Genomic DNA, 25,152 nt, shown 5'->3' with positions numbered 1-25,152 from the left:
TCTCTAAGAGAATGTGACACGGGGTCAAGTCTGTGTAGGGATTTGGTGGCTATATTTGAATGTTGCCCGGTTCTTCTACGCAACTACTACTGGAAGAGATCACCTCAGGAAGGGGCTGCCAGCATGCTCAGCGACTGGGCTACGTTTGCTTTTCATGATCAAAGACTTCTTTCAGATCACCGAATGGGACCATTTTGCCAAGGCTTTACTTTCTTTCTTCTAAGTCATTTCCATTAGGTCAAACTATTAAAAGTATTACTGCGATGAAAACAAGCTCTCGGTAGCACTATTTTGTATTCCCGCTGCCATTCAAAAAAGCCCTCCCATACAGATTGGCCCTTTCCAACGCATTTTACACCAATACCTCCCCTCAAACCTCGTAAGTCCCAGAGCTCGAAACAAGTAGCTCCTCTCTCCTTCCCCACTCCTCTCCCAGAGTCAGCAGCCACGGCCCCATCAGTGAAGGAAAAGCACCGAACAACAGCGCTCAGGGTTTACAGGCAAAAAACAATCCATTCGCTCGCACTCCTCTTCACAGGCTGGGATTTGGAAGGAAACCTGACCTCGGAGTTGAGAAAGCTTCCAGGTCATGTTTCAGCTCCAAGCTATTCCAGCTCAGCTTTCCAGGCAGCGGCACAGCCGAACAGATGGCAGTTGTTCCCGCACAGGTACTTCCCCGGTCTTCCAGAGCGCTGGGAGTTCAGAGGGACTGCATCTCCTCCACGCAGCAGCGCAGGGAAACGTGGAAGCACACCAAAACCCGCCACTGCAGTACCTCCCACACTCCACTAGGCTCGGTGGCAGAGGCAACTACTAAATCTCCCATCCCACCAGAAAAGAGCTTCCTAAAGGCAACAAACTACCCTCTGGCACTTCCCGGCAGCAGAAACAAGTGTAAACTGCAGTTTAGCAAAGCCCGAGTTTTTCGAGCTTCGCACCCTCTTCCATCATCCACAAGCAACACATAAAACCCAGTTTCGGCCCTGTCAATGTTGAACAGGATTTCCAGACAACATTTGCATGCGTTTTGCCACCCTTCAGAAAAATCAACTATTCCCATGCAAGAGACAGTCTCCGCTTCGGGATTTTGCAACCTCCAGAGTTAGCACCACTCAAAAGAAACCTCGACTCAACGAGGGAGGCTGAAAACAGGGACGCAACTGGTAGCTACGGGAGCTATCTCCACTCGAGAGGATCAGTCCCCTGCATTTGAAGCATCTGAACTTATTGTCCCTGCCTCTATGAGCAAGGTTCAGCTCTGCAAGGGGGGAAGCGATGGCCGAGCCCCGCACAAGACAGCGGCAGCAGCTGAAGCGCAGGCTAGATTGCGGCATCTAGCACTTGAAGGCACAGAAACAGGCGTCAGTTTATACCAGACAGGCAAATATAACCCAGTTTGGAAAAGAACCGTCCAGGAGATGTGAAGTAACTGATTTTTAAAAGGCCCCTGAAATTAATTTTACTTAGTTACCTGGGCAAAGAGCCAGAGTTTCAACAACCGAAGGTAACTGTGGATTTATGCCACCGTTTCAATAGGACATAGCTCTTTAAATTGACCAGAGGACAGCGAACCCCACGAGCCCAAGCCGCCTTCACGGCCTCCGTCTGCGGCGCTGCCAAGGTGCTCCCCGGGCAGCCGGGGGCAGGGCAGTCGCAGGGGCCAGCGGGATTTGGCCGAGGCCTCTCCGCTCCCCGCTGCCTTCCCATCCCCGGTTCCGCTCCCGTCCCCATTTTCACCCCTCTGGAGAAGCCATCGGGGTTGCCGCCGGCAGCCTGCGCTGGCACATGCAGCAAGAGGGAGCGCGGTGCAACAGAGAAAATCGCCGCCGTTGCGGCGGTATTTCCCTTCCTGACGAATGGCCGAGGGCCGGCGGAGGCTGAACCCGCCAACGAAGCCCCTGCCGGGAGACACCTGCGCACCGCGGCCCCTCGCTGCGCGGCCCCGGGAGGCTCCGGAGGGCCGTTGCTCCCAGCCCTCCTCGGCCCGGGCTGCCGGCGTGGCCCTTCACGCCAGGCGGCATCCCCACCTTCACCACCCGCCGGCCGTTCCGCCTCGGCCCGGGCAGAGCCGTCCCGACCACCCGGCGGGCCCACCCGCTCCAGCCACCGCCGGGGGTCCACCCCGAAGGGCCCGCCGGCGGGTCCTGGGCGCCGCGGGGGCCCCGGCCGCCCCCCTCACCTTGGCCCGGGTCACCAGGTGGGTGGCCAGCTTGACGACGGCGAAGTTGCCCTTGCCGATGGTCCGCTCGATCTCGTAGTAGCCGATGCGGGCGGGCCCGGGAGGCCGGGGGGGCGGCGGGGCCGGGGGCAGCCGCGGGGCCGGAGGGGGCCCCCCCGCGCCGCTCGCCGCCGCCGCTGCAGCCGCCGCCGCCATCTTGTTGCGAGGAGCAAACCGCCCCCCCCCTCGGGGCTGCGGCACCGCGTGAGCTCATCGGCGGGAGGGGAGGGCGGGCGGCTGCCATGGCAACCCCGGGGGGGGGCGGGGCGGGCCCCGTGACGCCAGCGCCGCCGTGACGCGCCCGCGCGTCACCGCCCGCCGCCGCTCCGCATTGGCGGGCGGGGCGGGGAGGGCGCCCCCGCGCGGAGGGCGCGGAACTCGGCGGCTTTGAGGCGAAACGGGCGAGAAAAGGCCAACGGGGCGGGAGGAGGCGGTCACCGGTGGCGTCACACCTCGTGCCTGACGGCGTGCTGGCGTCACCCAGCGGCGCCCTCCGGCCATCAGGGACCAACCTCCCCGCCGAGGTTCGCGGGGGACGGGGCAGCCCCACGGCCCACACAGCCCCGCCGGCGGGCTGAGTGGCGTCACGGCCGGGAGGGTGACGTCACGGTAAGGCCGCCGCGGGCGGGCGCCGCCTGGGGGCCAAGCCGTCGGCCGAGCGCTGGGCAGGACTTCCGGCAGCGCCGCCGGAAGCGGGGCGGGGAGGGAAGAGTCGCGCGCGGCGCTTGGCGGAAGCGGAAGCGTGGTGGGCGCAGGCGCGGTGGGAGCCCGGGCCGAGGGGAGGGAGGCGCCCGCCATGGAGTCGCGGGGGGAGCCGCAGCCGCCGTGAGTCCGCCGGGCCGGGGCCGGGCGCGGAGCGGGGGCCGGTCCCGCCCCGCCTCACCGGGGCGGCAGCCGCCATGCCATCCCGCCCCGCCGCCCTCCTCCTCCTCCGCCGGCCCCGGGGTGGGGAGGCCCGGGGCGGGCCGCGCCCCGCGGCGGGGCCGGCGCGGGGCTCCGGGGGCTCCTCCGCCCTGGTAGAGCGGGTGGGGCGGCGCGAAGCCGCCCTTATAAACCCTGCCCCGCCGTGATTGCCACCCGGGGGCGGGGGGGTGGCGGGGAGGGGCGCGGCTGTCACCTCTCCTTCTAGAAAAGGAGGATTCCGGCCGCAGCCCGTCGCCTCATCTCGGGGCGGCCGCGGTCTTCTGCAGCCTGGGGCTGGTGCTCGCTGCGGGCACGGCCTGGCTGCGGGAGGAAGGGCCGGGCCGTGCTCTTGCGCAGGGAAGCGTTAGCCCGCCGTCCCGGGCTCTTCCTGGCGGAGATCCTTCGGGATCAGCACCGCCGTGGTGCACTGTCCCCTGAAGCCAGATAATCCACCCGAACCGCAGAGCTCAGTGGTTGTAAGCTGGATATCTGGATACTAATAGGGGCTAATCCTCAGACTATTAGCATTTATGATTATGTTATTAAAGCCTCGCGTAGCTGAGGTGTGCTCCTGCAAAACATTATCTGTAAACGAGCTTTTCTTTCATTTTTGTAATGCTGTATTTGTGTGCCTAAGCGTCCAGTTGGTAGATGGCTTCAGGAGGACGGTCTGCAGAGTCGATCTGGCAGTCGTGCATGGAATGAAATGCGTTTAGTTGTCAGCCAGAAGTCAACAAGCATAGGAATAGGCATGAATTGTCCATTGTGAATGTCAGGAAGTGCAGCAGTTTTTAGCCAGCCAGGCTTTTTCCCCAGCACTAGCACACTGCAATGGCCGCTGAAAGTAGCTCGTCTAAAATATTCTTTCCACAGGAATAGAATGAGCCAGGGGGGCTCAAACCCAGCCGCAGTACCACATGCTGCTGAAGATATTCAGGGAGATGACCGGTGGATGTCACAGGTAAGGCCGGGAGGAGCGGTGATCGTATACGGCTGCATCTTCTCTACCGAGTGAGGGCTGCACGGGCCACAATTCCCATTCCAAGGAATTGCCACCCTTCTGATCCTGAGGTCGTAACAGTTCTGCTGCCCCAAATCTGGCAGACTCTCAGTACGTGTCTGTCTTGTAACGATGAAGCAAGGCAAAAAGTAGCGTTGTTGTGTGACCTGAAAGCTGCCCTGTGAAAGCATTTAAAAAAATACTCCTGTTGGCCCATTAGCTGGGAGGAATTGCCAGCCCCTTTGTTACACAAAGTGCAAAGCAGCGTTTTCCAGCGTACATCTTTGCTCTTTGCGAGGGAATGACAAAGCTGAAAATAGCAGAGGTGAAGTACCTGGACTGCCTGTCCCTTGCTGTCGCGCATCCTCCTAGACAGGGGGAAATAGCCAGAAGGTACTCACTGCAGTGAATAACCGTTAATTTTTCTGTTCTGTAATTGTTGAAACTAATGGGTGTCTGACAGGCTCACGGCTTTACGTATGTGTAGCACGTAGAGTTGACAAGGTGCTGCTCTTCCTGGAATTGAGATTGTTGCTGGGGTCAGTGTAGTCGGGAGGAGTGTCCATCCAGCGGCTCAGGGGTTAATGCAGAGAAGGGTGTTGGAGGGAGTGGCACAGTTGGGCAGCAGGGGAAACTGGTTGGGCAACTGTCCCTTTCTGTCCAGCAGCAGAGATACTGATGAGGAGCTATCTGTTGGAGCTTACCTTGCTGCTTTCTTTTGACAGCACAATAGATTTGTCTTGGACTGCAAAGACAAGGAGCCTGACGTGCTCTTCGTGGGTGACTCCATGGTGCAGTTGCTACAGCAGTATGAGGTATTGTTAAAGAAAGGCGGGTGGTGGGGTTATAGGAATTAGAGTGTTTCTCTCTCTAATCGGGTGACTGCTCATCAGCTGTAATATGGACAATTTCTTCTGCTCCATTCCGATTTTACTGCCATCCCTTCAGGTTTTTTTTATTTCCTTAACTTCCCAGTGCCTGTACGAAGCCTTGCTGGTTTATCTCTGCAAACCTTTTCCAGTCTTTCTCTGAAGCCATTACTGACCGCCTCCATTTTGACATGCATACACAACCCCTTGCTAGTCCCTTGAATCTGAGATTCCAAACTCCTGAGGGCACGCAGTCGAATGTCGAATTCCCTGTAGGTGTATCTTGCGTGGGCAGAATGCATTTAACCCTTTAGCACTTGGAGTGCTATGGGCATTGGCACATTGGCTTTTCTCTAAAACTGTTGGGGAAAAGAAGAGTCCTGCCGCTCCACTGTGGTGGCAGCTGAGCAGCTGTGTCCTGCAAGAGCCGCTTCCGTTATTTCTAGTTTTGTTCCCTGGTGATGAAAAGGATTTCTTCAGGTCATAGATACCTTCTTCAGAAGCCCTGTACTTAGGGGAGCTAGGGACACGGTGTTCTGCAACAGATCCAGCACTCTGTGTCTCTGACAAAGGTGGTCAAGTATCTGCTCGAGAGCACTTCACCTTCCTTTGTGCTAGGATGGAGTGCTTGAACATCAGCAACTCCATCTCTTCCGGACCTCTGAGTAAAGCCTCGTCCTGTGTTTAAATGCCCTTTATGAAAGTGAGTTTTCAGAGGAAGTCTCACGGCTACTTTCAGTGTCCTTGAAGACATCGCTTGTCTGTGTAGTGTCTTTCATGATCAGGATGCTGCTCTAAAATAGCAAATTGATTTCTGATTGCAGATATGGCGAGAGCTTTTCTCACCACTTCATGCATTGAATTTTGGGATTGGTGGAGACACCACGGGACATGTTCTATGGAGACTGAAGAATGGTGAACTGGAGAACATTAAACCGAAGGTATAAGCAGAAAACCAAACCAGGCAGCCCTGTGCTGACTTAGAAGAGACTTCAGTGCTTGAGTGGAGCAGAACTGAGTGAGCTGTTAACAGAACGTTTTGTGTGAGCAACTGTTGGTGCTGAGTGTGCATCAGGTGTTGAAATGTGTTTGGCTAAACCAGAAGTTTACACTGCTGAATATGGAAATCAGAAGGCATCACCAATAAATAGAGGTGGCCTTCTAGTCCTAGCAAAAATGTTAATCAGGCCTATGATTTACTATAGCTAGGTGTAGTTTGGAGTTGCAGTGTGTCTCTCACACTGACAGCTGCAGCCCTCTTGCGAGCATCTTTACTGAAAGTGGCGGACTGTGCCCCAGGGTGCTGTTACACAGTGCGTACCCCAGAGAGGAAGGCAGTGTCACTCGTATTCAAGCCTGCTGTTTAACAGTTTGCATTCTTTTAAAGTAGAAAGCAGAGCTGTGCAGTTGTCCCTGCCCCTAAGGAGCTTGCGCTGTACTGTATAAATATACGTTACCCTCTTCGACTGATGTAGGCTCCTGCAAGTATGTTGGCCAGAAGGCTCTGAAATGGGGTGGGCTGAGGCATCTCTCAGGCTGTCCAGAAAAGCTTCAGCAGTAGCAGTTCTTCATCTGAACTGAGGGCCAAAACAAGCTCGTAAGATGCTATTCAGAAATCAACACAATCAGCAGCTGAAGACCTCTTGCAGTCAGGGTTTAGCCTTAAGCCTGACGCTTCATGTAGCTCACTGGTCACAGATTATGTTTACCCGGGGTTTTCAGGGTCAGCAAGCCTCTTACAACTCGTCCTGAAAAAGTTGCAAACAGTTTTTTCTCCTTGTAGGTCATTGTTGTTTGGGTTGGAACAAATAATCATGAAAACACAGCAGAAGAAGTAGCAGGTGGAATCGAGGCTATCGTGCGCCTGATAAACACCCAGCAGCCACAGGCCAAAGTTATTGTACTGGTAGGTCTCTTGGAACACCATGAAAACAAACTGCTCTGAGGAAGCCCCGGGTTCTCTGTACTGTGCCTCTGCGATACAGGGAGTTACTGAGCGTTACGGGGGAGGGCAGTCGCTTTATTTATCTTCTGCTTTGTGCGTGCCTCCCCTTCTTCATTTGACTTTGCAGAAGTCGTCCTTTCAGCCCTTCCAGAGATGGGTGTAACAAGTCCCATTAGCAGTATTGCTGTCCCACTTAGAAATGCTGTTGAAAAAGTCCTGTGAGGGGAAAATCGGTGCCCGGGCCAGAGCTGGGAGTGGAAACCCCAGTTGGTTTCCTTGTCTTGGCAGGTTAGCCGGTGCCTCTCCTCTTAAGAAGCTGGGCGATGGCATTCAGTACACTGCTGAAAGCTTATACAAAGAGCACAACTGATACATTAAAGGAGAAGACAAAAAAAAAAAAATGCAAGCAGGTGCTGTGCCAGTTGTGCGTGTAGCTGCATTTCAAATTAGGTCTGAATGGACAGTGTCTGATTCAAGGGCTGAGTTCCTCTTGTCACAGACATCTTAAATCTTGAAAGGCAGCCTGAATTGGAAGGGAAAGCAAGCATTGTTATGCCATCAAAGTCGTCTGAAGCTCTTTTTTGCCTCCTTCTTGTGCCAGGGCCTGCTACCTCGTGGAGAGAAGCCAAACCCGCTGCGGCAGAAGAATGCCAAGGTGAACCATCTGCTAAAAGCCTCGCTCCCCAAACTGCCCAACGTCCAGCTTCTGGATGTGGACGTCGGGTTTGTGCACTCAGATGGCACCATCTCGTACCACGACATGTTCGATTTCCTGCACCTGACGGGAGGGGGCTACGCAAAGATCTGCAAACCACTCCATGAACTGATCATGCAGCTGCTGGAGGAGACCCCCGAGGAGAAACGAGCTGCCCTGGCCTGAGTAGCTGATGTCAGCGTTAACAGCATCATCCAGCCCATCAGATCAGTTCTGTCACTGGCACTACAGAATCCTTCTTTCTTAAAGCACTTTCCATTGTAGAATGTTACCGGATGTTCGTACCTAGTGTTTTGAGGGGGAAGGCTAATGTTTAACTGGTCTTGTACATACGAGGGCCGGCTTGGTTGGTTTTATTGCAGGAGGAAATTAGCTGAAGAAGAGTTTTACTTTTAAACCATTCCTCATTTAAACCGAGAACAGGACTGTCACTCTGTGCCCCTCTCATGTCTTGTTGCTCTGTGGTTGTCCTAGAACCCTTGTAGCCTGTCTCTGACAGTGCGCACAGCTCCTGGCTCACCATTCCTGGCTGTAGGGATTGTGCTCTGTGTATTAGCCTGTGAACAAGAATCACATTCCACTTGCAAAAGCCAGAACAGATGCATTTTTCCAAACTCGGTCCCACTTTTTAACGTTTTTTTGGTTTGTTGGTTTTTTTTTTTTTTTTCTGTTTTCCTGGGGGGTTTTATGTGACACATGTTGCTTTCGCACTCCTTCTTTCTGAAGCAGCATGAAACTGGAATTCAGAAATGTAAAGAAACAAACAGTTAACCGAACTCATGTAACACTCCCAGGTGCTTGTTCTTGTGCTTATTTCACCGTGCCCACTAGCTCGGGCACCTTCCTCCCACGTAGCTTTCCCTGGGGGCAGCGTCATTCAGGTGCTGCTGGCTGTCCTGTTCTCTGCTCCTGTCTGTGTGTGGTGTCGCTGGCTTTTAACAGTTGCTCAGTTGAGGATTTTAATTATCCAGTAAGCACGGCACAAGGCAGTCACTTCCTCGCTACTCTAGAACTGACATTTCAGTCCTCTGAGATGCCTGTGCCACGGGGCTCTTTGCAGTGCTGTTTGTTGTTCTTTTTGGTGTTTTTTTTTTTTTTAAGTATGACTGTTACATCCTTTTTTTCTAAAGGAAACCCATACAGATAGCCCCTGTCTGCAAGGCCTAAATCAGTCTGAAGCTTTACAGATTCCAAGGTGTATATTTCTTTATCGCTTCTGTTTTACTTGTATAAACATTTTATTTGAGCAACTACAGCCTCTTACAGTGAAAGCGAAGTCAAGGTGGAGCTTTTCCTGTCTTGGACACTGCTCCTCGCCTCTAGCCAAGGGAGCCGGAGGGGCAGGTGCCCTCCTACGGGGGCTGCCACTAGGTGGGATTTTGGTTTGGTGTTTTTTGTTACAAGGTCTGGTTGTAGTCTACTGCGATCATATGAAAACGGCCTTTCATTTAAAAGTGAAAGGTTCTCTTTTTCAGAAAGAAAGTGGTTTGGACCTGAAAGGCAGAGCCCTAGACAAATAGATAACTATACTTGCAAATAAAACAATTTTAAACAAAGTCTGTTCCTCTTTGGCTTACCTGCCAGAGCTGGAGCTTGGCGGTGCTGTGCAGACCTCACCGTGGTTCGCACTGCGGTAGTTGGCCGAGAGCCGCCAACGCAGGTCTCTGCGTTCCTTCCCCCGTAAGCGGGATCTGCGGTCACCGTGCTCATCTCGGCAGGTAAACCGGAGAGGAACGGGTAGCTTTTTAGCGGGCACGTCATACCGTGTTCCAAATGAGGGGTGTTTAGGTGTCCAGGTTGCTTGCTGTGCCCTGCTGCAATGAAGTACATAGGTACTGTATATAGTCTGTCTGCCCTTTTTTATAATAAAGGGTGCTGGTGTTTAATGCAGTCTATAACCTAGCATTAAGGAATACTTTAATGTCCCCACTACATTCCCCTCTTCCTGTAGATTTGATCATAGCAGGATTTCTGCCTGGATTGCATGCATAGTGTGTGTTTTGTTTCCAGTATATGTGATTACACACAGATGAAGGAAAGATGAAGCGTTCCCCTTGCCAGGATCAGAAGTAGGAAGTTCCGGAGTGCCGCGGTAGAGGAGGGATTATGGTCCTGTCCCAACAAACCAGACCAGGGACGCGCTGCTCCCCGAGGCTCGCTAGCCTCTGCGCTCTGGAGCTCTGCTGCCTCACAGGACAGGCTTTAAGGGAACGTGTCTCACGTTTCCGGTAAGATGCTCGTTGGAGAAGTTGGGACAAGGGAGAGTGGAAAATGAAACGTTAAAAATACGCTGCAGTGGAGAATTCCTGGGGAAAGGACTTATCCCACCCCTTACGCACCCCTTTAGGGAGACGGGATAAAACACGTTCTCCCTGTGAGCTTTTCAGGTTTTTAGGCTTGTGTGAAAAGGCAGCGTGCTAGTTTAATCTATGCATCTCTGCTTCCCTCCTCACTGTCGCTGCTTTTGGCTAAGGAGATGCTAACCAGGAATGTACTCTCCAGTAAAACGCTCTGACTTCTCCACTCGGCACCAGTGCAGCCAAGGCTGCTCTGCTGTGAGTCAGCCCCTGTTGGCAGGGTGCCGAGTGGACCGAGAGGTTTGGCAGGCTCCCGAGCCTTCTGCGGCGTCACCGAGGACGGCCCTGCTGGCTTTGCTTAGGCTTGGCTTGCTGAGGTGCCGCGCTCTGTGCTTGGTTCAGTGCTCGCCGCCCTCTTTCTCTGCTCCCGTAACCATCTCTGGTACTGCTGGCACTGTGTAAAGAGAGTGAGGCTCCCTCTCCGCTCAGACTTCAGCTCTGCTTCTCGCTGCCTAGTAAGAAACTGTCCCGCTCACACCTGCGAGGTTTTGTGGGAGAGCAAGGAAGGCTTCTCCTTCCTCACCAACCTAGTACTACAAACCGAGCGCCTGGTTGCAAGACATGTAGAAGAGCTTCGATTCCAGGTCTGGGCGATCGATGTCCCTTGGGGTTGCGGGAACAGTGTCATTGTTAAGGGCTGGCTGGGAAAGAGCCGGCCCTGTGGGGCTTCTCCCCTCCGTAAGGAGCCCGCTTGCGTTTGACAGCTCTGTGCCGGAGCCCGCTGTCCTGCCTGTGTGAGCACTGCCAGTTTCCTATTTGTTGCAGCAGAGAGAAAAACGAAACGAACGATGTGAAAGGAACAGAAAGAGTCTTTTGTAACTTGCCGGGGGGGCGGGAGGATGACCACGGGACGGGCCCTGTGAGGAGGAGAGCCCGTACTGTCTGTGAAACGAGGCTGCAGCCTCCCCCTGCGCTGCGCTCCCTGCCTGCCGCAGACACTGCCCACTCACCGCCCCGAGCCTTCCCCGGTCAACAAATTGTGATTCTGCTTTGGTAAAAATGCATCGGCTGGTAGAACTCACTCTGTTAGTGCATATTTCAATATAAATGTCAATGTTTCACCCCACGGTGTCGCAGCGTGTGTGTGTGTGTGCCTAGGCGCCCGCGTCTTTCCTTCCCTCTCTGTGTCGGTGACTTGTTCTGTTCTGTTTCTGCGGGGCCGGGGAGCCGCTGCCCGCACCCAGCTGCCAACCCAACCTCCCAGCGGGCGCACCCGCAGCCTTCCCTCCCGGGGGTCTTCGGAGCCGCGCTCAGCTGGACCCTCGCTCCTCCCTTAATATCTGTTCTCCCCGCTCTGTTGGGGCGCTTTTGTTGGTTTGTTTTTCCTCTCCTTTCACCATGCAGAGCTCAGGTCCCATACCAGCGCTGTAAGCAAGGTTCTGCAGGTAAAGGTAACTGGTATTTTGGCCCTCAACCGGACATTGGCTTGTATTTGATTTATCTTTAATAGCCCTGAAATGAACAGGGAATGCACGTCACCACACAATGCAACTTACAGTCATCCCAGCAAGAGGCGATACGCGAGTTTGAACAGCAGCTTAGGAGTCGATTGGAGTTCTGCTTCTAGCTCCTGCATGGGCGTCCGTCTGTCCCCAAGCAAGTCCTTCCACCTGCTGTCAGCGTCACCACCCGTAACCTGGAAACAATGTGCAGACTCTGAAAAGTGCTTGGGGATCCTCAGTGAGAGGACCTATAGAAATAAAGTGCACAATAGCAGCAGTGCTCTTGTCTCTTTACGTTTGTCCCGCAGAGAACAGAGGGAAACTGGCGGCAGAGGTCTTAGATGTCAGTTCCAGCCTGGAAAATGGCTTTCTACGAGATTACATGGGGCTGAGCTATTTTGGCAGGGGATTTAAAACCAAAACCCCCAATCACAGATGCGTAAAATGTGATCTAATGGCCACAAAGCTCTTAGAGAGAGAACTGTCAGCAGGATGCTTCTCAGCAGTTGCGACGGGGGGTGTTTGAGGGACATGTGGGCTAAAATGCTGCGTGGCTTCGCTCCTGCTCCCCCAATGAACAGATCCATGCAAAACCTTCAAATTACTTTTAATTACTTCAATTTCTAGAGACGGAGGGTGCTGCAAGCAGGAGGGGAGGCTGCAGGAGCCCCTGCACAGAAATCCGGAGAGGAGCGTGGGAAGGAGAAAGGCGACTGTGGCCGTGGTGCCATACCTCACCTGACAGAGAGTTTTTCCAGGTTGCCGTCTGTCAGGATGCTGGCGGCACGCAGGGTGGGCGAGCGGCTCGGGCGGGTGTCCGGAGAGGTGCCACCAGGGCTGGAGCAGGGCATGGGGCCCTGGCCAGGGAGGAGTCCCTGAGCCCTGCGCCGAGGAGGGAGGATGTCCTCCTGTGGCAAGCCAGGGCTGGTCGCAGCTCCTGCACCCCGTGATTACCGCGGCAGCTCGCCTGTCCGGACCGGGCGGCCGCACCGAGCCGTCCGAGCCTGCGGCTGGGAGCAGGGGGGGTGGCAGCATCCCGTCGGGGCTGGGGCTGGCTTGGGTCGCTGGTGGGGGCAGCTGGTGGCAGGTGGTCGCTGCCACCTCTGGGTGCGTGCCAACCCCGTGAGTGAGGCCGCCGGCACCCGTAGAGGCCTCCCAGGGGGCTGGGGAGGCCTCGCTCGCTCCCGGCCCCCTCCCCAGCCTGGGGGCTCGGCGGGTGGGACGGGTCCTTGTCCCATCAGAGGGGCTCGGGCAGCCGCTGTGTGACCCGGGGGACACTTGGGGCGGGGGCGGCTGTCCCTGGACGCTGCCCCATGGAGCTGGGGCTCCCCTGCAGGCTGGGGGCTCTGCGACGGGACGCGGCTTCCCCTGGGGGGTCCCATACGGGGCAGAGCCCCCCTGCGGGTCGGGGCTTCCCCTGTGGGGTCGCCCTAGGGCCGGGGTGCGAGGAGCGGGGGTTCCCCGGCGGTGCGGGGGCCGAGGGGGCCGGTCCCCCCGGGCAGGGGCCGCCCGCGCCCGGCGCCGCCCGCCGCCGCGTCACTTCCCCGGCCCGGTCCTTTAACGTGTGACGGTGCGTGACGTCACCGCCGGCCCGTGTTTACAGCTGCCTGCGGACCGGGGACATACAAAGTACCCACAGCGGGGACCCACACCGGGCACCGGCACCAGCGGCGGCGGCGGCACCGCCGGGCTCCAGCACCGGGCACCTGCGGCAGAACCGGGTACCGCCACCGGGACGCCGCCACCGCCACCCGCGCCGCCCCCGGGCTCTCCCCGCAGCGCCCGCCCGCACCGGCCCCGGGCTCAGCGCCGGCCCCGGGGACCCGCACCGGAACCGGCAGCGGCTTTTGCAGCGGGGCCCGCCATGGGGCAGGGCGCTCGGGCGCGCCCCGGCTGACCGACCCGACCCGACCCGACCCGACCCGACCGGACCCGACCCGACCCGTCCCGTCCCGTCCCGTCCCGTCCCGTCCCGTCCCGCCCCGGCGGACCTTGGCCGGCCGGGGAGCCGAGCGGCGCGGCGGGCGCGGCCGGGGATGCTGGCGGGATGGCGAGCGCCGGGGCGGCCGCGCTGGCCCGGGCGCTGCTGGCCTGGGCGCTGGTGGCCCTGCCGCCCGCCCTGCCCCAGCCCTGCGGGCGCCGGCGGGTGGTGGAGAAGGAGGCCCACTTCAACACCACCTACGCCGACTGGGTGGGCGCCGACCTGCTCAACAGCTACGCCTTCAACCACAGCGTCCAGAGGAACAGGGTGAGCCGGCGGGGTGGCCAGAGCGGCCGCTGCCCGCTGTCGCCAGGGGTGCCCCTTTCCCCGGGGTCCCCCGGAGCTTTGGGGAGCGTGGGGGGGAACGGCGGCAGCGCACGGGCTACGCGGCGCTGAGACATCTTCTGCCACGAGGGCCGAGCAAAGTCCAGCCGCCGGGGCCGAGCCCGCTGCGGCCGGTGCTCTGCCCGCCCAACGCCTTCCCGCTCTCCCCGCAGACGGAGGGGGTGCGGGTGTCGGTGAACGTCCTCTCCGACCACAAAGACTTGCCCGTCCTTTTCGTGGTGAGGCAGAAGGAGGCGGTGGTCTCCTTCCAGGTGCCGCTCATCCTCCGGGGGCTGTGAGTATCGGTGGGGCGGGCGCTGCCCCCTTGCCTGGCCGAGCCGTGAGGACTGGTGTGTGGGCAGGGGTCCGGCGGGCAGGGCTCAGGGCGGTGGGCACAGCGCAGCTCTGCCTGCCCAGGTACCAGCGGAAGTACGCATACCAGGAGGTGAGCCGCACGCTCTGCCAGCCCCAGACCAAGGCAGAGGTGGAGACCCAACACTTCTACGTGGATGTCTCCACGCTGGCCCTCAACGCCTCCTACCAGCTGCGGGTCACCCGGGTGGAGAACTTCGTGCTGCGGTGAGGGGAGCCCCGTGCCCCGGTCCCCTGTCCTGCCCGCCCACTGCCTGCCAGGGCTGCGGGCTCCCCTCGCCAGCCATCATCTTTCCCGTGCTCTCTGCAGGACGAGCGAAAGGTTCAGCTTCAATGCCACAGCTGCCCAGCCGCAGGTGAGGAGGACCTGGCGTGGCGTGGCATGGGAGAGGGTACTGCACCCAGGGAGGAGCGCATGGCCACTGTGGCAGTGACGGGTCCTTCCCCCCCCAGTATTTCAAGTACGAGTTCCCCGAGGGAGTGGACTCGGTGATCGTGAAGGTGACCTCGGCCATGGCCTTCCCCTGCTCCGTCATCTCCATCCAGGACATCCTGGTAGGTTTGGGCGGTGAGACCTCCCGTCCGGGCAACCCTCGATGCTCGGTGGGGCTGATGGCGCCTCTGCCCCCGCAGTGCCCCGTCTACGACTTGGACAACAACGTGGCCTTCATTGGGATGTACCAGACCATGACGAAGAAAGCGGCCATCACGGTGCAGGTGGGCGCGGGGCTGTGCCATGGGGCCATGCTGCTCCCGGCCCCTGCCTGGTGCTGGCGGGTAGCACCGGTTAGCAGAGCTTGCAGAGGTTATCCCTGCGGGGCGGCCCCAAGCCCCCTGGGGAGCCCAGGTTGTGTGGGGGCCGGATGGGCTCTGCTGACCCCTGTCTCTCGCCCCCCTGGTACGGCCACCGCAGAAGAAGGATTTCCCCAGCAACAGCTTCTACGTGGTGGTGGTGGTGAAGACGGAGGATGAGGTGTGCGGGGGGGCTCTGCCCTACTACCCCCTCTCCAAAGACGCCTCCCCAGGTACAGCCGGGGGGGACAGGGGAATGATGCTGAGGATGGGGAGAAGAGTGGCGTCCGCAGCGGGCTGAGCCCCCCACCCAGGCAGAGGAGGGGGACAGCTGTCGTGGCTCCCCTCTGAGCTGGGCAGCAGGGCTGATGGCCCCCCATGCCTTCTTTCAGATGACCCCGTGGATCAGCACAACCGGCAGAAGATGCTGGAGGTGATGGTGTCTCCCGCCATTACCTGTAAGCCTGGGAGGGGCTGGGGGGTGCTGGGCTCCGCAGGGGCCCTGTGGCAGGTCCCCGGGGGCTGCTGCTCCCCCTGAGGGCTTGTCCCGGCTCTGCGCAGCGGAGGCCTATGTGAGCAGCATGCTCTTCTGCCTGGGCATCTTCCTCTCCTTCTACGTCCTCACCATGACCATCGCCTGCTGGGAGAGCTGCCGGTGAGTTCCCGGGCATCGCTGCCCCGGCCACCCTGCCCTCTCTGGGTGCTGAGCCCGTGGGCGCTGTGCCGTCCCGTCCCCGGCGCACGGTCCGGGTGCAGCGGGGGCCCTCGGGTGTGCTGTGCCCCCTCGCCCCTGGCTGCCGGCGTGGCGCTCGCTGCTCACGGCTGGTTCCCTCGGCAGGCAGCAGAAGAGGAAGGGGCTCCTGGCAGCCATGGACTCCCCCAGCCTGGACACCGGTGAGGGGCTGGAGGCAGCGGCTGGTGGCAGCGGTGCATGGGGAGTCTGCCTGGGGGATTCCCAGTTATTTTGCCCTCTCGAGCTTGTGGCAAAGCCCTCGGTTCTGCGGGAGTTCCCCACTGTCTCCCTGAGCCCCGCTTGTCTCCCAGCTCCCCAGGGACCAGCCCCGATGTCAGGGGACAGGGATGTCCTGGGGCTCGGGCTTTACTGCTCTGGGGCTGGCGGGGCTGCGCTGGGGCTTGGGCATCTCACCGAGTCTGTCTCTTTCTTTCCACGGCTTTCCGGGGACTCCCAGCATCTCTACTGGGTAGGTGCCAGGATCTGCTCCATCCTTGGCTGTGAGCGCGCTCCTGTGCCAGGGCAGGGGCGCGGGGCGCTGCTCTCTGCCAAACGGCCGTGCGGCCCCGGGCTGGGGGTGCCGCGGGATGTTGCCGGCAGCTGATGGGGACCCTCCTGTCTTGCAGGGCACGCTCGCAGCATCCCCAGCTCCTTCCTGGGCCACGCTCCCTATGACAGCTACGGTTACGGCTCCTTCGGTGAGTGCTGCGCGCCTTCCCTCGCCTCCCTGCCTGTCGGCAGGCAGCTGTGCCCACCCTGTCTGGCCGTCCTTGCAGGGAACGGCTCCTCCAGCAGCGCCGAGGGCGTCACGGACAGCATGGGCTCCGCAGAAGTCGCCTATGGTTACGTGGGTGAGTCCCGGGGCCACGGTGTGGTGGCTGGCACGGCCGCAGCCCTGCGGAGCCGGTGTGCCGGGGCAGTGCTGGGCTGCCACGACAGTGCTGCGCTGCCGGGAGCATCCCGGCTCTGCCCCTCGCCGTCTCCTGGGACTGCGGGTTGCCCCCCCCTCCGTGCAAGCCCGCAGCAGGGTCTCCATCGGTGCCACCAGCCGGTGGGACGGACGCGCACTGGGGAACACCCCGGGGCTCGGCCCCACTCCTGCTCCCGTAACTCTCGCTTTCCTTTGAAGGGCAGGAGCAGTTCAAGCGGCGCACGCCCTTCACCCCGATGAGGCCGCTGAGCATTGCCATGGGTAGATGCTGGTACCGGGCAGGGATGGGCCAATCAAGCCAAAATCTGCCCTGCCCCAAGCTTGCGCCCGGGGCGCTGAGCACCTCTGCTCCCTCCTCCCTACCTGGGAGCAGGGGCAGCACTCGAGGGGCTGCGGGGCAGGGGGAGGACATCGTCCTCCTGTCCCCCCCGCTGTCCCCAGCCCAGCAGGGCCCTGGGGGACAGGGGCATGGGGCGATGCTCGCCCGCGTGGGCGCAGCCCGTGCGTGTCCCCGGGACGGGGTCAGTGCAGGGGTCTGCCCATCCCTGGCGCGAGTTTGCAGGGAGGCATCTGAGCGGTTAATTGCGGGTGATTGGGGTCCCGCAGGGGGGGTGCAAAGGGGGGGCTGCGCTGGGGGAGCTGCTGACGGCCCCGGCTCGGCCCCAGGGGAGCGGTCGCTGGAGAACGTGGCTGGCCGGCCGCGCATGGACTCGCTCAGCTCCGTCGAGGAGGATGATTACGACACGCTGGCTGACATCGACTATGACAAGAATGTCATCCGCACCAAGGTGTGTCCCGCCCTGTGCCCTCTGCCCCCCCTGCCCTCCCACGGGCACCTCCCCGCCGGCCGGGATGAGCCCCTCCACCTGCCTCTCCTTCCAGCAATACCTCTGCGTGGCTGACCTGGCCCGCAAGGACAAGCGGGTGCTGCGGAAGAAGTACCAGATCTACTTCTGGTGAGTAGGGGGCAGTGGGGATGGGGGGCACAGAGCAGTGTCCTGACCCGGGCAGGCGGCGGGGACCCCCTGACGCCCCCCTGTCTCTCCCAGGAACATCGCCACCATCGCTGTCTTCTACGCCCTCCCGGTCATCCAGCTCGTCATCACCTACCAGACGGTATGCGGGGCCATGATGGCAGCAAATGGGGCTCCTGGTGGTGCTGGGGTCTGAGGTCCCCAACCGTGCTCCCCAGCCGCAATGGGGACATGCCTGCACCCCGGGTGTTCCCCCGTGTCCCCACATCCCACCATCTCCTGCTCTCACCATGCCCACGCGCGCAGGTGGTGAACGTCACCGGCAACCAGGACATCTGCTACTACAACTTTCTGTGCGCCCACCCCCTGGGGAACCTCAGGTGGGTTCAGGGGGGATGGTGGGCGGCTGGGGGTCCCCCACAACCAGGGCAGGGCTGTGGTGGGGCTCTGGTGCCCTGGGGAGGGAGAGGGGTCCACAGGACCCACGTCCAGACTGTGCCCTCGCAGCGCCTTCAACAACATCCTCAGCAACCTGGGCTACGTCCTGCTGGGCTTGCTCTTCCTGCTCATCATCCTGCAGCGGGAGATCAGCTACAACCGGGCGCTCATGCGCAACGACACCCACGCCCTGGTAAGGGACTAAGGGACGGGCAGCCGGCGGGCTGCGCGCCCCGGGGGCGGTCTCAGGCCGCCCAGCACCCCCACTCTCCTCCCTCCCCTCCGCCCCCCAGGAGTGCGGCATCCCCAAGCACTTCGGGCTCTTCTACGCCATGGGCACCGCGCTCATGATGGAGGGGCTGCTCAGCGCCTGCTACCACGTCTGCCCCAACTACACCAACTTCCAGTTCGGTGAGTGCCCCCCGGACCCCCGCCACCCACGCTGGGGCCGCCCCTGCCCCGCTCACCGCTACGCCCCCGCAGACACCTCCTTCATGTACATGATCGCGGGGCTCTGCATGCTGAAGCTCTACCAGAAGCGCCACCCAGACATCAACGCCAGCGCCTACAGCGCCTACGCCTGCCTGGCCCTCGTCATCTTCTTCTCTGTCGTCGGCGTGGTGAGTATGGCAGGCGCCGGTGGAGGGGCGAGTGGCCGGTCGCCCCCGCAGCCCACTGCCCACCGCCCCGCTCGCCCCGCAGGTCTTCGGCAAGGGGAACACAGCCTTCTGGATCGTCTTCTCCGTCATCCACATCGTGGCCACCCTGCTGCTGAGCACCCAGCTCTACTACATGGGGCGCTGGAAGCTGGGTGAGATGGGGGGCACCGCTGTGAGTAGGGTGGGTGTAGGGCGGCATGGCGGGCCCCCCCCCGGCACGACCTCTCCTCTCCCTGCAGACTCGGGCATCCTGCGCAGGATCCTGCACGTGCTGTACACCGACTGCGTCCGGCAGTGCAGCGGGCCCATGTACGTGGTGAGTGCTGGCACCGCGGCTCGCGGCACCGGGGTCCCCGGCTCTGCGGAGACCCTGCCTGGCAGCGCTCCCCCCGCCCGCCGCTCACAGCCCCCCTCGCCCTTTGCAGGATCGAATGGTGCTCCTGGTCATGGGAAACATCATCAACTGGTCGCTGTAAGTGCAGAGCTGGGCACAGGCCAGACCCCGCACTGCTCCTCCCAGCCTGGCACTCCCCCTCCCTGCTGCCGCCCCCACCCCGCTCCTGCGGCCCGACCCCCCCAGCTGCGGTCCCCTCCGCTGGGGCTGGGCTGAGGACTGCCAGCTCGTGACATCTGTGAGCTGAGCACGGCACGTCCCCCCTGTCGCTGCGGCAGCCCCGGTGTCCCCACACACTGCCCGATCTCCTGGCGTGTCTGGGGGACAGCGGGGCACATGGGCACGGCAGGCGGGGGGACCCCCCAGGCTGCGCTGACCCCGCTGCCTGTCCCTGCCTCCCCAGCGCTGCCTACGGCCTCATTGTCCGTCCCAACGACTTTGCTTCCTACCTGCTGGTCATCGGCATCTGCAACCTCCTCCTCTACTTTGCCTTCTACATCATCATGAAGGTGCGAGCCAAGCCCCCCTGCCCCCGGCCCGGCCATGTGGGCACTGCGTGCCCGGTGGGGAGGGCAGGGCAGGGACGGGCACCCCTGCCAGCTCCTGCCTGCACGGTGACCCTGGTCTGTCCCGCAGCTCCGCAGCGGCGAGCGCATCAAGCTCATCCCCTTGCTCTGCATCATCGGTACCTCGGTGGTCTGGGGCTTCGCCCTCTTCTTCTTCTTCCAGGGGCTCAGCACGTGGCAGGTGAGCGGGAGGGTGGCCCGGCGTGGCATGCTGGGCAGGCGGGGTGGCCACGGGCTGGCACAGTGACGGCTGACCCTGTCCCCAACAGAAAACACCGGCCGAGTCGCGGGAGCACAATCGTGACTGCATCCTGCTCGACTTCTTTGATGACCACGACATCTGGCACTTCCTCTCCTCCATTGCCATGTTCGGCTCCTTCCTGGTAGGTCCTGGCTGCCGCCAGCACGGCCGCCCGCTGTCCCGGCTCCCCCGGCTCACCGCCGGCCCACTCCCCTCGCTCTGCAGGTGCTGCTGACGCTGGATGATGACCTGGACTGCGTCCAGCGGGACAAGATCTACGTCTTTTAGGGGCCCCCAGCCGCCTGCTGCTCTGGGACCGTGCCAAACGCCCGGCCGCAGCCCCCGGTAGAGGGGACCCACCGGGGCGGTGGGTGCCCCTGGGGAGGGATGCCCATGCTGCCGGTCCCGCCAGCCGCTCCGTCCCCCTCCCCTGCAGCCCGGGGGTCCCAGTGTGCCTCCTCCCCATCGGCCGGGTCCCTCCCCGGTGCTGCATGCCCGTCCCCGGGCTCGTCGTAGCCAAAAACGGGGCTGGGGGGCTGCCGGGGCACCCGTCCTCGGTGGCAAGTGACACTGGAAAATGTGCTGCTGCTGCTCCGTGTCCATGTGCCCGCGGTGCGGGGGGCCGGGGCGAGCGCTGTGCCAGCAGCCCCGTGGCCCCCGAGCAGGCGGGTGCGGATCTCTCTTCAGTGCCTGAGTCGTATGGGTGGGAGGTGGGGGTGCGTGTGCCCGTGGTGGCGGTGGCGGTGGCGGCGATGGCAGGAGAGGCCCCACTCGCATCTCCTTCAGCGTCCCAGGGGGGTGTCGGCCGCTGTGTGCCCCCACCTCGCCGCTCCCCACCAAGGCTGCCGTGTGCTCTTCGTGCACAGGTCTGCTGGGAAGGGACTCGCATTAAAGTGTCTGCACTTTGTCCGCGCCTGCTGCCTCCTGCTTGGGGGCCTGGGGGTCCCCGGGGGTCTGCGGGGGGCAGCGGGGGCGGCGGGCTCTGCCGTGCCTGGTTGCCACCGGGTGTCTGCTGCGGCGCCCGCTCCTCCTTCACACCAGGACTTCGGGAGAAGAAGCAGCGCACAGGAGACCCCCTGTGCGGCACGGGGGCTGCTGGGGGGAGGTCTGCGGGGTGCGGGGGGGCTGGCAGCCCCAGGGGGGTTAGGGATGCCCAGGGAGGTCCCGCTTCATGGGAGGGTCCTGGAGGGCTGGGGGCATCCCAGCGCGGCGGCAGGGCTGCTGCCTGCCCCGCTGTGCCCTGGCCCACCCGAGCGTGGGCAGAGGGAATCCCGGGGATGCCCAGGCGCGGTGCCCGCAGGATGCCCGCGGCCTCGTTGCTCTGCCCTGGCCGGCCCCGAGCAGGGCACGCCGTGGGCTGTGGGTGCTGCCCGGGCTGCCGTGCCCCCGCAGCAGCTCCCCGGCAATGAGCACATGGGGAAACCAGCCATGAAGTCAGGGCAGAAACCCTCGGCGGCCAGGCGAGCGCCTGGCTATAAAAGGACTTAGTCCATCAGTCCCCAAACCCGCCGGGGCGGAGGCACGCGGGGAATGCTCGGGCACGGGCCTGAGTCGCCGCTTTTCGGATCTTTCCCCAAATATGGTGCCTGGGCCGGAGTCCTGGTGCGTTGCGGAGCTGGCGCGCCCCGGGAGGGAGGGCTCGGGGGGTTGGCCCCCGGGCTGGGCTGACATCACTGTCCCGGCACTGGCCTTTTAGCACAGGGTCGGCCTCCTAACTGTGCAGTGTGCTGGCTCCCGCGCAGAGCATCGCCCCTCGCCTCCGAGAGCAGCCGCTTGTAAGTCCTGCTGCGGGGGGCGGGGGGGGGAGGGGAAGCAGGGAGGGTGACCGGGGTGGGGGCACCGGTCCCTGGCACTGGGGTGCTGCTTCCCGGGGTGGGGACCCTGCGCCCTGCGATGGTGACGCTGCTCGCGGGACGTGATCCTGCTCCCTGGATGGGGATTCTACTCCTCCGATTGGGATGCCTCTCCCCGGGATGGGGATGCTGCTCCTTGGATTGCAACGCTGCTCCCCGGATGGGGGTCAGGCTCCCCAGGAGGCGAAGGTGCTGCCGGGGCCGGGGCCGGCTGCGTGGGGTTCTGTGCTGCTCCTGCTCCTCAGGACCGCGTTGCCGTCGGGGCTGTGTGACCGTGGGTCGGCTGGGCTCAGCCCCGCGGTGGCCGGAGGGGCTGTGCGGGGCTCAGGGCAGTGCGGAGGCTCCAGCCCCCGCTTGCCTGTTTCTGCCCTGTGCCTCAGCGGGGACGGGAGATGGGCACAGGGCCACTGGGTCCAGGGGCAGCTGATGGCCAGCGGGCACTGCCGTGTGGCCGAAGGAGCCGTGACCAGCGAGGCTGGGGTCTGCGTGCGGTCCCCCTGTGCCGGGCCGGGCCAGGGCATGGGGTGCTGGGTGGTTGGGCACGGAGCGGAGCCGGCTGTGGCATCACTGGACGTGCCTGGCAGTGTGCAGGACACGGACACAGGCTGCCACCGGGTTCCTGGCATACCCCTGCGCCGCCGGCAGCAAGCAGGGTCAGCGACCTCCGCTGCACCGAGCCGTGCCAGGTCTCAGAGCCCATCCCGGAGGAGCCAGGCGCATGTGCCCGGTGGTCGGGGTAACCAGCCCGGGGCAGGGTGTGGATGCGGGGACGGGGCACACGGCTCCCTGACGGCACTCGGTGGCTTAACGCCAAGCAGGGAGCTGTGTGGGGAGGAGCGAGGCCAGCTCCGCCGAGGGCTTGGCTGCCGGCTCCCACCGCCTCTCCCTCCTGGCATCCCCCCGGCATCCTCCAGCCCTGCCCGCAGCCAGCTACCTGCCATCTCTGCCCGCAGCATGCCCTTACAAGGGCACGGGCACGGCTCCCGCCACCGTCCTGCCTCGCCTGTGCTCCTCCCCAGCACCAGGACCTGCTGCGCCGAGGCCACCCCACGGCACCACGGCCACCCTGCTGTGCCACAGCTGCCATGCTATGCCACAGCCAGCCAGCCCTGCTGTGGCCACCCTGCCACCAGGACCCCAGTGGGTGCGGCACGGCTGCTCCGGCCGGGGGCCACGGCCACACCAGGGACGTTCATGTCAGCCGAGAGCTGGCGGGTGGCTGAGCAGGCAGGGGACGGGGACGAGGCTGCTCTCCCGTGCAGCCTGAGCCGGCAGTGGGGACAAGGAAACCGCCTGCCCGGGCAGGCTGTGGGGGTCACAGCCATGCACTCACCTCCAAATGTGCCCCGAAGGAACTGAAGGGCCGTTGTGTCGCAAAGGAAGAGCCGGGAGGAGGACATTTCCCTGCCGCACCACAGCGGGAGGTGGATGCCATGGGGTGCTGGGGTGGCCGTGGGGTCCCCAGCCACGGGGACAGCATCTCCGCAGCCTGATGGTCCCCATCCTGCCGCCAGGTCTCCCACCGGCCGCAGACATGGCGAACAAGGGCCCGGCATATGGCATGAGCAGGGACGTCCAGTCCAAGATCGAGAAGAAGTACGATGACGAGCTGGAGGACCGGCTGGTGGAGTGGATCGTGGCGCAGTGTGGGGCCGCGGTGGGTCGTCCCGAGCGGGGCCGCCTGGGCTTCCAGGTCTGGCTGAAGAACGGCATCGTAAGTGGGGGGGCCGGGCGCCCGCCATGCTTGCCAGCCCCGGGGTTGGGTGGGCAGCTGGCGAGGAGCTCCGCAGCCGGCGGCGTGTGCAGCGCAGTGAGCCCAGCCTCTCCTCTGCCGGCAGGTCCTCAGCAGGCTGGTGAACAGCCTCTACCCCGACGGCTCCAAGCCCGTCAAGATCCCCGACACCCCTCCCACCATGGTCTTCAAGCAGATGGAGCAGATCGCCCAGTTCCTCAAGGCGGCCGAGGACTACGGCGTGGTCAAGACGGACGTGTTCCAGACTGTTGACCTCTTTGAAGGTGCGGGTGGGCGGGTGGGGGGCAGCCAGGGTTGGGGGGGGCCGGGGCTCCTGCACTGTGCCCATCCTCACCCCACTCCGTCCCTCGGCAGCCAAGGACATGGCGGCGGTGCAGAGGACGCTGATGGCCCTGGGGAGCCTGGCAGTCACCAAGAATGACGGGAACTACCACGGGGATCCCAACTGGTTCATGAAGTAAGTGGGGGAGCGTGGCCCTGGGCATGGGGGCCCCCCAGCCCCACAGCTGCTGGACTGGGCTCTTCCCGCTGCCCGGCAGTGCCTGGAGCCGAGCTTTTGCCTGGAAAGCGATGGTGGCTGGGGAACCCCTTGGGATATGGGAGTTGCTGGGTGCTTCGGGGATGGGGATGAGGGTCCGGCCAGCCGGGGGGGTGCGGGTGCTGCATGGCCTCTCCCTCTGCCCCACAGGAAAGCGCAGGAGCACAAGCGGGAGTTCACCGAGAGCCAGCTGAAGGAGGGCAAGAACGTCATCGGCTTACAGATGGGGAGCAACAAGGGGGCGTCACAGGCGGGGATGAGCTACGGCCGGCCCCGGCAGATCATCAGCTAGGCAGCCCCCCTCGCCGCCCCCAGCCCTCCCGCCACCGGGAGAGCAGCCCGAGCTGGGACCTCCGTCTTCGCTCCCCCCGGCCCAGCGCGCCGCAGCCGCCCGAGCGCCGGCAGCCACCACCGCCCCTCACTGATTGGTATTTATTGAAAAGAAAACGCCAGCCAGCCCAAACGACCCTTCAGCGTAACCAAGGGCAGCACGCGCCCAGCCTCGCGCCGTGCCCCGGGCAGCCTCTTCCCTCCGGCCTCGCACGCCCCGCTGCACCCCCGCCAGCCCCGCCGCCAGCCGGTCCTGCTCCCGCTGCGCTCGCCGGCACCCATGGGTGCCCCGCTGCCCTCCCCGGGATGGCGGGTGGGAAGGGCGCGTGTCCCGGCCCCCGGAGCCACCCCGCCTGCCCGCAGCCCCACACGAGCCCCGCGCCACCGCCGCAGAGATCCTTGCGAACGGGGAGAAAAGAAAATTGGCCTCGGTTTTGTACTTCGTTTTTGTCAAAATTAAAAGGTTATTCATCTAGCGTGGCCTGACGAGGTTTCCTCCCACCTGTCCTGTCGCCCCTGGCCGGCGGTGCCGGGAAAGCCGAAGCCACCATCTGTGCAAGCTGCTCAGGTCACCTGGGGCACGTCTGCTCCTTCTTCCAGCTCTGAACCTGGGATACCAGAGCTGGGGATCACGCTTTCCCTGCCCATTTCGGATGGCTCTGGGGGGTGGCTCTGCCCTCTCCCACCCCAGCCGCAGCTATGAGCAGACCCAGCACCCCGAGCAGACCCAGCACCCCAGCACAGCGTCCCCACGGCCCTGGGGCTGGGAGGTGCTGGGTGACTCATGTTTCCACAGCCAGAAAGTGCTGGGAGGACAGAGGAGT

At 62.4% G+C, this 25,152-nt stretch overlaps 3 protein-coding genes across 3 annotated transcripts; all 3 read left to right on the top strand.

The window, feature by feature from the left end:
* Nucleotides 1–2,984: 2,984 nt before the first annotated feature.
* Nucleotides 2,985–8,614, top strand: PAFAH1B2 (platelet activating factor acetylhydrolase 1b catalytic subunit 2). Its single transcript, XM_082493774.1, has 6 exons — nt 2,985–3,043; nt 3,995–4,082; nt 4,847–4,936; nt 5,815–5,931; nt 6,774–6,896; nt 7,537–8,614. The coding sequence occupies exons 1-6, from the start codon at nt 3,015–3,017 to the stop codon at nt 7,813–7,815; spliced, it is 726 nt and encodes a 241-aa protein (XP_082349900.1). The 5' UTR covers nt 2,985–3,014; the 3' UTR covers nt 7,816–8,614.
* A 4,882-nt stretch (nt 8,615–13,496) lies between these two features.
* On the top strand, nt 13,497–20,763 carry SIDT2 (SID1 transmembrane family member 2; the record flags this gene model as incomplete). Its single annotated transcript, XM_082493927.1, has 26 exons — nt 13,497–13,697; nt 13,928–14,049; nt 14,172–14,333; nt 14,437–14,482; nt 14,580–14,681; nt 14,760–14,843; nt 15,040–15,151; nt 15,311–15,376; nt 15,480–15,573; nt 15,757–15,812; nt 16,278–16,349; nt 16,428–16,502; nt 16,781–17,370; nt 17,465–17,538; nt 17,632–17,698; nt 17,863–17,936; nt 18,064–18,187; nt 18,288–18,405; nt 18,478–18,614; nt 18,697–18,805; nt 18,893–18,969; nt 19,079–19,125; nt 19,451–19,556; nt 19,684–19,794; nt 19,883–19,996; nt 20,080–20,763. 26 exons carry the CDS (start codon nt 13,497–13,499, stop codon nt 20,140–20,142), a joined length of 3,003 nt encoding a protein of 1,000 aa, XP_082350053.1. The 3' UTR covers nt 20,143–20,763.
* A 754-nt stretch (nt 20,764–21,517) lies between these two features.
* TAGLN (transgelin) lies at nt 21,518–24,803 on the top strand. Its single transcript, XM_082493773.1, has 5 exons — nt 21,518–21,629; nt 23,222–23,421; nt 23,546–23,723; nt 23,815–23,917; nt 24,149–24,803. The coding sequence occupies exons 2-5, from the start codon at nt 23,242–23,244 to the stop codon at nt 24,288–24,290; spliced, it is 603 nt and encodes a 200-aa protein (XP_082349899.1). The 5' UTR covers nt 21,518–21,629; nt 23,222–23,241; the 3' UTR covers nt 24,291–24,803.
* The last annotated feature ends 349 nt before the right edge of the window (nt 24,804–25,152 follow it).

This window comes from Vanellus vanellus (assembly GCF_965231255.1).
Source record: "Vanellus vanellus genome assembly, chromosome: 21".
Lineage (NCBI taxonomy): Eukaryota > Metazoa > Chordata > Aves > Charadriiformes > Charadriidae > Vanellus > Vanellus vanellus.
This window is presented reverse-complemented; position numbering and strand designations above follow the sequence as displayed.